General features: G+C 43.2%; 1 protein-coding gene across 1 annotated transcript in view; it reads right to left on the bottom strand.

Annotated features, from left to right (window-relative positions):
• Positions 1-6,407: 6,407 nt before the first annotated feature.
• The window catches only part of zeb1b (zinc finger E-box binding homeobox 1b), a 61,067-nt gene continuing 51,558 nt past the window's right edge, over positions 6,408-15,916 (bottom strand). Inside the window, exons 5-8 of the mRNA XM_028005284.1 lie at positions 15,020-15,125; positions 12,822-14,515; positions 11,342-11,522; positions 6,408-9,382 (exon numbers count right to left, since the gene is read on the bottom strand). Coding sequence (XP_027861085.1) covers positions 8,688-9,382; positions 11,342-11,522; positions 12,822-14,515; positions 15,020-15,125 — 2,676 coding nt within the window. The 3' untranslated portion in view covers positions 6,408-8,687. The remainder of the gene's footprint in view (positions 9,383-11,341; positions 11,523-12,821; positions 14,516-15,019; positions 15,126-15,916) is intronic.

Below are 15,916 nucleotides of genomic sequence, written 5' to 3'. Positions count from 1 at the left end.
ACTTGATTGACTGATTAAAGCTGCATTATGCAGCATTTACAAAAATATGCCTTTTGTATACTTGTTAAAAGTGTCACCTTGTCATAACGGTATAACATGAGAGATCTGTGAAAAGATTGAGCTCCTCCACTTCCTCCCTGAGCTACTATTGCTGTTTGAGAAGGTATAAAAACATCCAATCAGAGCCAGGAGGAGGGTCTTGAAGCTGTCAGTCAACCTTGTGAACACGCTGCTAAAGGTGGAGAAACAACTTACTGTTACAAGAAAACTGTTTATCTGCTCTCTTCAGTGGCTAGGCTAACTAGCTTCAGCATTCATGGCAAGCTCTACTATCAGGAAGAAGCTGTAGTATAGCAGAAAGGGTGTGAGTAACATGTGCACTAGATTGATTGACAGCGCTAACACTCTCCTCCTGTCTCTGATTGGTTGTTCTCACCGAGTCTTGTATTTCTGTGGTTAGCAGTGAGAAAAGGCAGATAAGCTTGATTTTTTTAATTTTATTTTTTCAGATTATGTCTCATACCATACTGTCACGACAAAGAGACAATTTTAACAAATATTTAAAAACCATTGTCTTAAAAAAAAGGGACATACTGCAACTTTGACACTTTCCCATAAACAGCCCTGATGTTTCTCAGGTTGGAGTTCAGGAATTCCTCTTTGGTCCTCAGCAATCCTGGAGGGAAAAAACCACCTGCACTTTAAAAATCCCAAACTATTTCCTGTCCTGAAGGGCTTCTCCAGTTGGAGCGCTAGATTTTTCTACATAAACATTGTTCAGTTTACTGGCGTCACGATGGACTCAGATCTTATTTGCTCCACCAAATAAAGAAAAGCGCTACAATGAGAGGCTCTGTTGTCCTTCAGGCTCACTGGCGCTCTGAGGACAGAAAGGTGAACTTTAAGGACGTGTAAAGAGCCGTCACTCGTCTTTATGAGCTAATCCACTGACCTCCAGGAGCCAATCAGACTTCAGCCCTGGAAACGGCTCATGAAAAGGAAACGGGCTCTTCTGAGGAGGACACTACAATGGGATTACACACACATCGGAGAATCAGGAGAGGGGAAAATCGGATATTTCCTCATGCATGTGTGGGACGACCAAAGCACACAGGAGTGGGTAGCTGTGTGGAGATGTGCTACAGCCGATGATGGTTTGCGTGCGTGTGTGTGTGTCTGTGCACACACACAGGCAGGTGGGTGGTAGCTTTTCAAAGAGCAGAACGTTTAATTGAATTCTGTGCCTCTCCTTGTTATTCCAGTCATGACTGAGAGCCGTTCCGTGTTGTCCCGGCAGTGTGGGAGGGCCAGTCGTACCTGCAAACACCGGATGGTTTACACTCAGTGTGGGGGCGTGTGTGTGTGTGTGCAAAGAGCCAAGGCTTGTGAGGTGGTTGTGGGTGAGCTGGTGTTTTTCTAGCGCAACTGGAGTCCCAATGTGGTAATGAGGAAGGGAAGTGGTGAAAGTCAGCCCTGAACCTCACCCTTAAAAGAAAGCATGAAACTGCCACAGTTATAGTGCTTTATGTACGCGTGTGTGTTGGTGTGTGTATGTGAGATCGAGAGTCAGATTTTGAGAATGCGTTCATGTAGACTGTGTAAAGATCGTCCTTGTTATAAAGCCGGTTAAACAGGACAAAAAAAACACACATTCTGTTTGGCAATTACAAGGACGATAGCTGCCTAATAAAACGAACAGGGTTTCTAAGCAATTACAAGCTTAAACAATGATGCATAAATTTCATTTATAGATAGATTTCACTGAGGCTTATCTTTGAGAAGCACTGTAATGGGATTCAGTCAGGAGGCAAGAGGGGGGAAAAATGACTGTGTGCTCAGGGGGAGGAACGCCTGATTAGGGTGATTGGGGGGGAAAAGGTGACCAGGATTCAGGATAGCTACTCCTTCCTAAACAAGGACACTGAAAACCTTCACAGATGTCAACATGGTTAACGATTGGTTTCACATTACTGAGGCTGAAGGGTAATTCTGGAGGGAGATGTTAAAGCAGCAAGATAAGTACAGGACGATCCAATCAGAGCTGCGCGACACACATACACGCCTTTACTGGCGACCCTACAGTCCTCTGACTGCCAATCAGGTACCAAAGACAACGATATACAGAAAGAAAGGAGGATTAGGCAGATCAAGCACCTCATAGTCTGAGCCAACTGTCAGTGCCTATGGAGCAGGTTGTTCTCCATCACTTTTCTATGCTTGTCTATGTCTGGCCTGTGTGTGGTCCTGAGGCCAGAGGAAACATACCGCCATGTTTAACTAACCACTTTTATATCATACAAGTTGATCCACTGAGATCTACGGCTAGTGAGCTTTTAGAGTGTGTGGCTGGGATGTATGGAACTAAATGGTGGGGCTACAAGGCCCCAATTGGTCTGAATTCTCTGCTACAGTCTTCCTGCAGCCTGTCCAAATGCATTCATTGTATTTTAATGCCAGTAAAGTCATTGTACTCCATCTTCAGTATGTCTTTATCTGCATCACATTCTGCTGAGCTATAGACTTCTCAAATCAGACGGTTACTGGAAGATCACATGGTGCCTTTGGTCTGAATGCACTGGCAGACTCTCTACTACCAAGGTGACATAATACTCATAATTTGGAACACTTTGCAAAAGTTTTGCTTCTGTGTTGAGTGTTAAAGATGGCCTCTCTGCCATTATGGTTAACTCTTATGTCTGTATGCTGATGGGCGTTGATGGACAGCTGATGGTTCGGAGCTCCGGTTAGCTCTCTCTCTTTGGGAACTTCTGCTTGAGGGTTTTCATCAGCTGGAGGTGATTCTAAAGGTTTCTGCTAAACTTTACTTATGACTCTAACCAAGCAATGAGAGTTAAATATTGCCAAAAAATCACTGCAAGCCAGCTAAAGCGGCTCACAAAATCTTACGGTGGCAGAATCCAGTTTTGTGATTGTGACTTGAATGTGTAATTAATTGTTTGACAGTTCTTTTCGGCTGTAAGGACCATAAATTTATCCAGAATGTCTGCCTCGGCGTGTCATTGGTTATTTACTGCAGACGGGTAAACAGATTTTCTGTTATGTATGAGCTTCTGCTGACCGCTGTGCTAAAGCGAAGCTCTGAAACAGTCATTTGTCACACGAATTGACATATTAACCTGCCCCTTTACACATAACCCACACATAACGCCGCCGCGTTCGCGCTGCTATTTAATGCTTGAGTAAATGAACATGATATTTAAGTGACTGCTATTTCCTGAGCTCTGTTTTTTTTTTCTCCCTTCCCCTACTCCTCCTCCAACAGGCTTTTCTCTAAATTTCCCCGGGGAGCCTGAGCCCCCGGGGCTTGGCTCGGTGTCACAGCCCCGGCAGCCATGATACTTCATCAGGCTTTCGTGCCGTTATTGGCAACGGCACCGCATATCCTCTTAGCAGTTATAGCTTTTCAATTTTCCTTTGAAATGCTGAGCCTAGCAGAACATATGGCAGTATCTTGGCTTAAAGTCTTGGATTGAGCCAAAAGCTTGTAAAACAGCCCTGCATTGTGAGCGCACGTGAAGCCACAGGCTGCACACTGTTGACCTTTGTGGAGTTTGTGCGCAGAGCATCAGCTCTTCCCTTACAATTGTTAAAGACATTTATAATGGCTACAATTACAAGAAGCTGTTGGATGCTGTAATGTCACAGTGTACGCTCCGCTATAAAGTATTATTTCACCACCATCCCCCTCCTGTAGATAACTCAAGGGGCCCATTTACCATGATGACAACGTGAACCTCTGCCAGATTGTTCTATCATTCTCTGTCAAGCAGTCTTTCCCCAACACACGTTAGCATAAACTCCTGTAAATGCAGTTGTGTTATCTGGATTTGTTCCACTCGATCAATGGCTGAAGAAGCCTCCACCCTCCCCCACCTGTCATGTGGTAAAACAAATGCACTGAGTCAGCAGCAGCAGCAGCATCAAAGAAAAACATGGAGCTTCTGCCAAAAATTCCTACAGGGGGTTCTTGTGGACAGAACATAGGCTGAAACTGGACTGAGACGGCAAAACAGCGATGGCAATTATAATAAAATATGTTCTCCAACTATTGTATCATTTTCCTATTCTTCCACAAACTATGGATTTTTGGTCCATTCCATTATTAATTCATGGTGGTGGGGGTGCAGGAGGGTTGTTGGGGGCAGGGTGGCCTGCCCTTCTGGAAACCTGATCTGGATCGATGGAGTTGACCTTGGGCTGAGCTGCTACCCACCAGGCTGGACTGGAAGGGTCTGCCTCGTCAGAGGCCTGCAGGTAATTTATTTACATTTGTCTATATTGAAATTAGTTTGACTTTACAAAGTATGGAAACCGATATGATGCTTTGAATGGAAAAGGAGAAGCTATTAACACAATCACGTAGGATCACGTTACTGTCAAAACCACTGAAGGAAACAATAGGACTGATTTTAAAGGGTTAGCTTGATTTTTTTGTTTTTTTAAGTGAAGTTCTACTTTTCTGTAGAAGGATGTTACTGTATTTTGTAGCGGTTCAAATCAATGGGAACTAACAATATGTTAGATAATTATTTTGTTTTAAGTGTGATTATGTTGGTCGAGTCTTTTGGCTGGGCCATTCCAGCTGATTGAGACTCGTCAGGCTCCTCTAGCTACGCCAAGAACGGAGAAAACTTTTGGATTACAGACGGTAATTGTGCAACAGCATCAAAGATGGAATGTTCTTCTGTTTTCCAGGTCTCTGTTTGAAACTTCCCTCTAATTCACCAAGGCCTCCAAACCAGCTGATGAAGTGGAGTGATAGAGCAAACATCTGGCTAGCTTGTTAGCTCCCACTAGCTTCCAAAGAGTTCATGGTAAACTAACATCTTTCTACTTTAAGTAAAGGTAGTTATAACTGATAACACCTTAACAGAACCTCACTTCAAAATAAGTGAGGTTCACCATCTTAAGTTGTCTTCAGGGGCTGTAGGAAAAGTTTCTTAAAAACAAGCTAATTTAACATTTATGTCAGTAGTTAAGTGGTAGTGCTTTAGGTTTTATCATGTTACATTTCGGTGTACATTTGAACTCACATACTGCTGGAAGAACCTTTATTCTAGAAGGTTCTACCCAAATCAGTAATTAAATAAACAGATAGCATGTTGCTGTATCGACCTCAAGGCGCCTGCTGGATTCTCTTTGCTAAGCTAACCAGCTAATCAGCCTGTTAAAGGAAACAAACATTGGTGGCGAACAGAGCAGCATACAAGATTATATGGCTATTGATTTTTATAAAACAACTCTCATGGGAAGAGCTTGGTCGACGGGCAATGATCCAAGATGTAAGGTCAAGAGCTGCTTTTCAAACCTGCTTCGTTCAGAAATATTTACACTTCTGAAAAAAACTATGCATGGCTGAAGTCCAGTAATCCATCCATCAGACTCAACAAATTTGTGTTTAAGACACCAGTTGACATTTGTTATTTAGTGGGTTGCAGTGAAGTGCTCCAAATGGTTGTTCCCATTTAAATCACCCAGGCAGATGTAATAATTAGCTTACTTTGTACCATAAGGTGAGAAGCCACAAGTGGATAAAGTATGTTGATATAAATTGCACATTCTAAATGTTTCAGCAGTTTATGCAAAACTATTTTTACTGAGCCTTTACAACATTTCCATTAAAAAGGTTGTAGTTAATTACCATGAGCCTCCATTATCTGAACTAATATCTATATACTTCTATGTAAAAAAAGAAAAGAAGTTAAGAAAAGAAAAAGGAACATTCAAAGTTTTACAGAAATTTTGAATGAACTACTGCAACCTTCTTGGGGATTGGAGTTTTTTATTTTTAGGAAGCTGGAGGTCAGCTTTGTATTTCTAATCTCTGAAAACTAATCTCTGTTATATGAAGTCTACAGAGTTAGATAATGACTGCTAACAGTCACTGAGGAGAACCCCACTTCAAAAAAATCTGAATTATTTTAAGAGATATTCATTTTTGTAAGTACCAGTAACTTGAACACTCTAGATAGTTGTTCAAATGAGAAAAAAAATAGTTTTTAAAGATTGATAATGTAATATTCAAAGTAATATGTTTAGAAATATATGACTCATTTATTTAAAAGCAGCAATTTTAGTTTGCAAAAGTTTTATGAACAAACAGTATGCTTTTTAAAAGAAAAGTGAATGAAATAAATGTTAAAATGGAGTGCTCATCTTAAACATATAGCTATGGAAGCTTTCAGACATTTTATTTTGAAAAGTAAGAAATGAATATATATTTTAGAATATGTTTTGTTTTCATTATTTAGTCAGTCAAATCATTTTAAATATGTTGCAAAATAAATCGACAAAATATAATTGCAATTATATTTAAATTGTTTTTCTAGCTGTAAATGTTGAATTTTAATTTTAAAATTTTGAACATCATCATGACAAAGCGAGCATGTAATTGATGCATTTTATTGTGACATGGGGAATCATGAAAAAAAAAAGAAGAAATAAAAGAAACAAAAACATTCATTATAAAAAAGATGAGGTTGTTAAAAGGGGGGCATATAAAACTGGGTATGGTTGTGACACTGATGTAAAGGAACAAATTGGCACAAATAAAAACATAAGAACATACGGCAATATTATTTTGGCTTGGCAAAGTCTATGTGGTTAAGGATCATCGTTCAATATGACGGCACACACTCATGCTATTAGACATACAATTAGTTTTCAAAGTTCAGTAGCTTCATATCAGGAGAGGAGAAAGAAAACTAACATGAGAGTAGATGCAGAGAGGTCACAGGTTCCAAATTTTCTGGCTTGCATGGTGAGAGATTTTTTTTTTTCCACCCAGAAGAAGAAGAAGAAAAAAACATTTGTTCAAAAAACATACTTCAGTATGCCGGAGTCTTGTTTTCCAGAGTTGCAGTTATTCACCTTTTCTTCTTTTGTCCATACTAAAATATATTATCGCATTAATACAAACTACAGTATTGTACACTACACTGTGTAATAAATAAGCGTAAAGAAACGTAAAAAAAAAAAATCCGACACATAAATATAAAAGTTCTCTACAACTTAACAGACATACCCATCTTCTCGGGGGGGTTTGGGATAATACTGCCACTGTGGGACATGTACAGAACGCACACAGAAACAGAACGTAAACCAACATGAGGGACGAAAATAATACTGACAGGTAAAAAAAAAACCCCAAACACACACACACAAAAAAAACGTGGTTAAATTAAACTTCATTTTGTCACCTGAAGAGACTGAGGATTTCATGAAGTGTGAAACAAGTGCGCTGAACGAGTTCAGGGAAGGCAGGAGGCGGTCACGATGAGAAACCAATCGTCTTTGTTAAAACAACAGGCTTGCTGATTATTAGTCACTCAGATCAGGAAAAAGAAATCGTCTAAAATCTAACGCATGAATTTGCAGGCTAAGCTCTCCTCTGTCTGCAACAGTGTTTCGGTTTATTGTTTGATTGGGACCCGGCGTTGGCTGGAAGCTTCAACAGCAACGTTCAATGGCACTTCTGATATAAGCATGCTCTCTCATTTGATTTATTTATCTATTCACAATTATTTTTGCATAAGGCTCCAAGTTTGCGGATGAGATCAGAGGTGGTGAGTAAAAAGGCAGACATTTTGGCTTTTCAGTTTCCTTTTCGTGAACGACTAGTTGGCTATTTAAAAAGAAAAAAAAAAAAGAGACAAAATGCAGTTTTTGGGAGCTAATGTGCCAAACTGTTTTAGTGTCCAGATTCTACTAACAAGAAGACCAAGAAAATTCATTAGTGGTTTTTAGTGATGAATTTAGTTGAGGGTTCCTATGCAGTCTGGAAGTTGATACAAGTATTTTCCACATCCATTCATCCATCCCTCATCCATTCATCCATCCCTCATCCATTCATCCTTCCTTCCATTCATTATTTTACATTTATACTAATGAGCCAACAACGGCTTTGGGTTTTGTTTGGGAAGAGTTTAGAATCTTTTCAGGAACCCTCTCTAGTGATGCTCACTTTTTATCACTCAGAAATGGAATTGATCATGATTCGGCCAAGCTTGACTAACAAAAATAAAGAACATCAATACTGCCTGGTTCTAAAACACGTTAGCTCTCAGACATTTCTCTCCTTAAGGCTCTCAGTCCGACCCCAACAACAGAAATCTGAACTGTAATGCTAAACGGTGTGATGGCGCGGCGCGATAATAATACTGAGGGGTTCAACAAAACTCAGCCTGTAGGTAAACTGAGCCACTTGTAGTGCACAGGATTTGTCTTTTTTTTTTCTTCCAACTTAACAAAATACTGACTTTTTTTGTTCATTGGCAATAAAAAGATATAGAAATATCTCCCAACTGTACAGCTTTTAAAGGTTAAAATATGAGTGATAAAATTAGTAACACTGATAAAAAGAAAGGACCCAAGGTGTTTTAGTAATAAAACATTATCTAAAACGTGTCGGCTCTAGCTTCCAAAGTCTGTATAATGCATGTCTTTTGTTCGTTAAAATTCCTCTTCTTCGTCATCGTCTTTCTGTTTTACTAATGGTTCTTCAAACAGAGGGAGACGTTCTCCTGTGGGGAAAAGTCACTAGTATTTTTTCAGGCACACCTGGATTTCTACACAGTAGTGATGTGTCAGAGTGAGCGGACGCCGATCCTCGGCGCGGGGCGAGGAGGGAGTCTGATTGTGTCGCACGGAGAAGCCTACTTCCTGCTTCAGTCTGTGTCTGCTTTCTCCTCTGGCGTCTCCTCCTCGTCCTGAGAAATCCCGCTCTGGTTCGTTTCGCCTCTGCTCTCCTCCTGGACCTCCCCGTCCTCCCCGTCCTCCTCCTCGGCTGCACCTCCCTCCTTATCCGTCACCTCATCTTTGTCGGCGTCGCTTTCCTCCTCCTCCTCCTGAACGCTCTGCCTCATCTCCTCCTGCCTCGTGTCGACTTCCTCTTTCTCCTCCATCTCTAATGTTCCGTCCTCTATCTCAGCCTCCATCTGCTCCTCCTTTCTCTCCTCTTTGTCCTCTTCCTCCTCGTCCTCTATCTGAACCACCTGGATGTCATTCATGTCCACCACTCCCTCCTCCTCCTCCTCGCTCTCTTCGTCCTCCCTGGTGCTGCTCCCTCGCTCGTCTGAGTCCAGTAGGGAGGGCGCCGTGTCCTGCCTCTGCCGCTCTGTGGGGACCTCGCCGTCCTCCTCCGCGGGGCTCTCCCGTCCTCCAGCCTGGCTCTGCGTCTCCTTCTTGCAGTAGGAGTAGCGGTGGTTCATGTGCTGGGAGTAGGAGCCCGAGTGGGAGAAGCGCTTGCCGCACTTGTCGCACTGGTACGGCTTCTCCCCCGAGTGGAGGCGCATGTGTTCGATCAGGTGGTGTTTGTGTTTGAAGGCCTTGCTGCAGATGCTGCACTCGTGAGGTCGCTTCCCTGCCGAGAGAGGAAATAAAATCTGCGTCAGCATGTTCAGATCATTAAAAACAAGCGTAACTTTAAAATTGTCTCAGTTTGCCCCCAAACTGCTTCTGCACTCACACTGAAGCTGAATGATGTGCATTCAACACAAGCCAATGATCCTACTGGAAGCACTTTGTCGCCCTCCGGTGGTGCTACTTTACTGTTACCTTTACCTGTTGTGGTCATTCTGTGTCCACTATCTAGAACACAGCTGTTAAACTCCAGTCCTGCATTGCCGCTGTCCTGCAGTTTTTAGATGTGCCACAGGTACAAAACACTAAAATGAAATAGCTTCATTACCTCCTTGTGTAGATCAGTTCTCCAGAGCCTTAATGACCTAATTATTCTATTCAGGTGGTGCAGCAGAGGCACATCTAGAAGTTGCAGGACAGTGGCCCTCCAGGACTGGAGTTTGACACCTCTGATCTAGAACAAGCCGCCTGAAATGCTGTTGATACATAATTTTTACTCCATGGAATCCTTATCAGTAAAAAACACCGACGTTTTTGTTCCAAGTCTGGATATTTTTTTACCAGTAGATATCAGAACACTGTATAGGAAGGTGATTTTCCTCTCATATCCAATCTGTTAAGCTAAACAACTAAACCTATAGAGTATGTAGCTAAAAAAATGAATCGGCTGAATCTCAGTCAAGTTATTGTCTGAATAATGGAGTAGGTGAAGTTTTTAATGGATCTGTTACAGAAGCACCAGCAGACCTGCTGAAGGCTCAGCTGGAAGCTCTCTCTGAGACATGCAACATGTTCAATTCAATTCAGCTCAGTAATGCTTTACTTAGCCCACAAGGAAATTAAATGTCATGACTCATATCGTACTAATGTCTTCAAAAAGTTGTTGTGGATGGTGACAATGTGGGAAGGAAGGTTCTCTGGTAGCAGTCAGTTTCACAATGACTCTGAAGATGCCTCTGACTGAAGATTGTTTCTGTATGACAGTCTCACTTCGCACTGCTAATCCACCTCATTTGCTTTTGCAGCTCATCTTGAACTCAGTCCTGCTGTATGGTGAGAGATGTTGGAGTAGGGGATGTGACTATTGCTCATAATGATGTATGGAACTTCTTTTACAACTTTGGGGTCATAGTTCAAGTATCATTTTAGTTCTTGAGTTGCTAGTCAGCTGCTCCCGTTTGTAAAAAAAAACAACCCAAAAAACAAACAAAAAACCCACATTGTTGCTACGGTTACGTATCATAACAACTGTCTGAAAGGGAAAACTTAAAGTAGAGGTTTATGTGCATGTTAAACTACTAACTGATTTGAGAACTCAAACAAGTCAAAATACTGTTAAAATAGAATATGCACCAACATATTTAGAAAAAACAATTTCTACTAAATGGAGGGATGAGTGGAAAACAAAAAACAGTCCTCAGGTCCCCCGCATTGTTGCATAAAACGCTTCTACACCCTGAATGCTGAAAGTGTGCTCCATCATCAGTGTATCTAAGGAGAACATTTCAACACAAGCAGCTAGTTTCACCTAAGATGAGGTCACTTGGAGCTGAAAACTGGGCTTTGGAGCCAGGTATCAGTAATAAAGAAAAAGAAAACGCCTCTGAGAGCGCTGACCTGCGCTTGGCCACGGAATCATCATCTTCTAGTGCTCCAAATCACTACCAGAGATCGCTTCTTGCAACACACGGAGCTGTACATGAGAAACTGGCAGTGCAGAGGTGGGGAGTTGGTGGAAATAAATTCTCAGACCTCTTCTGTGAGTGTTGAGTAATGCCTGCTGGAATGGAGGTGTCCACCCTTCTTCCAGCTCAAAATCCCCCTTCGCATGCTCTCTGACTCATGTTTCCAAGCACAACAGTGAGTGGTGATGAGATGGGTTCCGGTTCTGAGGGACCTTTTGTTTTTCTCAGTTTTTTTGCTGGGTTTGTGCTCTGAGTGTGATTTCTGTCACGTTTACCTGTGTGTTCGTATTTGTGTCTCAGTAGCGAACTGCTCTTTTGGAAGATCTTGTCACACAGGTCGCAGGCGTACATGCCGCTGTCCGTCTTCTTCATCTTCTTCCTCGCTGGGCCCGAGTCGGAGTCGTTCAGCTCGTCCACGACCGAGAATCCCTCTGAGCCCAGATCCAGCCTCTCCTCCTGGGAAATGAGACATCGCATTAAGATGCTGATTATCGTTTGGTTTTCCTTTTTTTCCTCACAACACAGTGATTCACATCAGCAGTGAAACTTTGCATGGAGTGATGCTGAGTCATCAGCTAGACACAGCTCAGTCGGAGGAACAGCAACAAGCCCTTCCTGTTCCGGTGGAGCCAAAGGATGACTGGCGTCGCTTGTGTTCTGTTTTACACGGCAGATCTATGCCAACCCATTTAACACTAAAGTATAATACAACAACAGGAAATCAATGCAGCAGGCAGAGGTGCTGCCTTCAAACTGATTCAACAGATCAATATGCTGTATGCAACAAAGAGTAGAACGTGTCCTCTGAGTGGCAGCAAACACACAGTCATGTTTATAGCCATCCTGACTAGTCTCATTAAGTCTCTGGGCTAGAAAGTGCTGTAAAGTTTCAATATATAGTTCCTTGTAAAGGCCTTCATACCTTTTTTTTTTTTGTCATTAATAGCAACTTTCTTATTGGCCAAAATGTCTTACATCCTACATGGATTGTGCGATGGTAGACAATGGTTGTAATGAGACAAAATGTGAAAGAACTGCTATTTTTTGGTCGATACTGATTGTTTTTTGGGGGGTTTTTTTGCTTTAATATAGCAAAATATAGCAACTTTGTTGCAAAATGTATTGACAAAGTTGCTAAGTTGGCAACAGCAGGGTGACCATTGCTAACCGTGAACATGCAGACGTGATATTGTGTGTCTGTCAGTCACACCTCTCTCACTGCAGAGCAAAAGGAGACAGTGGATGACGTTCAGACCTTTGCAGAGGTAGAAAAGATCAATTTCTATTCAGATGATTTTCAATTTTGCAAAATTAAGGAAATCTGGAGCAATTTATTTATGTACCCTTAGTGAAGCGGGTTAAGAGGTGGAGATAGTTGTGAAAGACTCTATCACCTGTTGATGTTGGGTGTTTGTGGCTCTGAACAATGAGAAGAGCTCTGGACTGCATTGCTTGACTGTGTTTTATAATATTTAAATCTAAATTGAACTCTCCTAGTTGCTAAATTCCACATAGAAAATCTCTCTGCACAATCTCTAAGTCACATGTTTGTAAAGCAGCAGCCATACAGTAATAGTAGATTCTAAATAAATGTAATTTGTCTTCAAGGAAAATATAGAACTGCAACTTAAACCTGATTTATTTCCTTTGGAGCCATGCTAAGCTAGCCACTAGCTTAATGTGCCTAATATTCTAAGCACAGTGTAGTTTATAAAACTTTTTTATTAAGACTGGGGGCTATTTAAGGGTACGCACCTTGATTCCATTGAGGTGGATGGTTTCGTGCGTCTCTGTCCCTGCAGGGCTGTTAGCTGTAGTGGTGTATGTGTAAGCCAGCTGGGGGATCAGAATAGTCTGTTTGCTGCTGTTGTTGGTCAGTGCTCGGAGGCATTGCATTGTGGTTACAATATCGAGGGGTTTGGCACTTGGCTGGTTGGCGTACAGTGCGAGGGGGCTTCCCCCCATGGCTGAGAGTGGTGACGTGTCCTTCTTTGTGCAAGTTAAGTTCAGAGGTTCCTCCTCAGTGGTCTGGCGGGAGGAAGCAGAGGGGTAAACTCGGGCTGCAGGCACCATGCTCTCTGCTTCTTCTCTGGCTGGCTTTGGCAGCGACAGGTCCAGGGGTCCCTCAGTGCTCTCAGGGGTGTCGGCTTGGGTGGGACCGCCAGCTGTAAGGTTAAGTGGCGAGGGCGAGGCCGGTGAGCTGTGAGTGCCGTTGACCTCTGCTGGCGTAGCCTCTGTGGGGCTATCCTGACTCACAGATCTGCTTATAGTGGCTGTGTCCTTCCCTGGGACCAGTGATACCACACTGTGAGATTCAGAGGAGTCCTCCTCTTCTGATGGGGGTGTTGGGGCGCCCAGGGATATCTGACCCTGCTGCATTTTGCTAAACCACTTCTTTACCACATGGATCGGCAGACTGACTGAGTCAGAGATCTTGACCAGCTCATCCTTGGAGGGCTCTGCATTTAAGGCGAAATAGGCCTTGAGAAGGGACAGGAGGTTCTTGGGGTGGTTGCAGAGTCCTCCATCTGACAGCAAGGCAGCAACTGCCTCAGATTTATCTAAACTTGCTCCGTTCAATCTGAGATCCTCTTTCTTGCAGTGCTTGAGAGCATGGAGTGCTTCCAGGCCCCCTGGACAGTTCTCACACAGTAGACAGGTTGTAGTGGTCTTTTCCTCTTTTTGCTGAGCCTGGTCCCTGTTGCCTCTGACTGAAAGATCCTCGGGGAGTTTCTGGGACTTGATAGAGTCAACGGCACTCTGAGCCGGAGACACTGGCTCTTTCTTTAGGTTATGGGGTGTGAGCTGGCCCTGGTTGGGGTCCAGACTGTAATTTATAATAAGTTTCGCATTCCCATCCTGGCCTACGATTGGCAGACTGATGGCTGAGATGAGCTGCTGCTGAGGGGGGTGCAGGGTTTGAGTGGTGAGGCCTGAGTTCACCTGGCCTTTGGCGTTGTTTTCCAGCACCTGCCGTATAACGTTACCGTCCACTGCCACCTTGAGGGCATTCTGTAGGTCTGCCAGGTTGATGCTGATGGGGGACACCAACCCCACTGTGGGCAGAACCACCGCCTGTACAGTACCCTGCAGAGGGGCAGCAGCACCTCCGCTGAAAACTCCGCCATTCATAGCGGCCATGGCCGGAGGCGTTATTACCGCCGGCTTGTACTCGTAATCCACGGGCTCCGTCTTGATCTGGTTGAGAGGCAGCTGCTCCTGGAGGGGCTTGCTGTGCTCCAGTTTCTCCCTGATCTGTCCGCAGTGGACTGAAGGGGATGTGGGCAGCCCCGGTGGTGAACCCTGGGCCTGGTTTCTGCTGCCCCCCAGGCGCTGTCTGCTGTTCACTGAGATGACGCTGATGCACTTCTTACTGCTGATGTGGGAACTGTAGGAGCCTGAGTGGGAGAAGCGCTTCTTGCAGTGGGAGCACTCATAGGGTTTCTCTCCTGAATAAAGCCACAGTTTGTGAAACAGAGAGAGGGAAAGCAGAGTCGGCCGGGAGGTGGGGTGGGGGGTGGGAGGGGAAGAGAACAATTTCCATTAGTGAATGAAGCTAAATGAGCAAGCTAGGCTATAAGCGGTGCAGCAGGAAAAAGCTCTAATGCATTTCGATGATGCTTAAACGTTCGTGTAATGGCACCACTGGGAAATGCCCGTCTCTAATTGCTGTCCCATAATGCCAAAAGAAACATGATTACGGCACATTAAGGAGGAGAACCAACACACCGAAACATGATGAAGGAGATCTAAACGCAGGGAAACATAAATAAAACATAAAGCCTGCTTCAACCGAGATTGAAGCATCTGTGGCTAGCAGAGGGGCATGAAAACAACACACTGAACATGACCTGCTCACACACACACACACACACCCACACACACACACACCCACCCCACCCCACCCACACACACACAGATAGCATGCTTATTTGACAGGGCTGTGCTCTCACCACTGTGAATCCGGAGATGCTCCTTCAGATGGTGCTTGTACTTGAATGCTTTGCCGCATTCGGGGCACTTGAATTTCCGGTTGCCTCCGGACTGCGTGATGTGCCTCTGCGAGATAAAAGGTGAGCGGGTCGATCAGTCACACAAGCTATGACGGTGTGACCTTTGAACTCTGATAATTCACATCACAATGCCGTTAATCAATCAAGGGCAAGAGTTCATGTTTATTTGTCGTGCTCGGAAACCAGAGGGCTTTTATGTCAAGTTTTTTTTTAGAAACCTGTTTCTGCAGCAGCTACAGAAGATTTTACAACCATTTATGAAATAAAGATATCAATATTACAGGAAGTTTTGCTAAATAATCTTAAGCCGCTCCTTCTTCTTGTGGTTTGCATTTAAAGAACCAACTTCTGTTTTGTTTTTTGTAATTTAGAATAGTTCTCCAATGTTTTAAGTATTTCTACAAAGATTGCTTGTCTCTGATTTAGGGTAGAGACATCTAACTCCTGCTGTGAAGATACAAGACAATGGATCTTCAATTACTTTTCTGTTGTAAAGTTTTTGATTAATAACCAGCAGAGAAGCATAGTGGATATGCGCTATATGCACTGTGCTGCCGGTAAAAGAGGATCTCATGGAAATTTCACAATATCAAGAAGATGGTTTAGTTTAAAAAATTATCAGGAGATCTGGAAACTTAAAACTCTGATTCATGATTGGGACTCTTATTTTGAAGTGTGACAGGAAGCAGTTCTTTAGTTGTCCCGTTGTATGAGTCATGTAGCAAGGCCTTCTCCTGGCTGTGCCTGAAAGTTCTCTGTTATGAAAGCTTTCAAGATTCCTACACCACTTTTAATGGGTTCATGTAAATAATTTTTTTTCTACTTCATAGAAATATA

This window comes from Xiphophorus couchianus, chromosome 21 (genome assembly GCF_001444195.1).
Source record: "Xiphophorus couchianus chromosome 21, X_couchianus-1.0, whole genome shotgun sequence".
NCBI lineage: Eukaryota > Metazoa > Chordata > Actinopteri > Cyprinodontiformes > Poeciliidae > Xiphophorus > Xiphophorus couchianus.
This window is presented reverse-complemented; position numbering and strand designations above follow the sequence as displayed.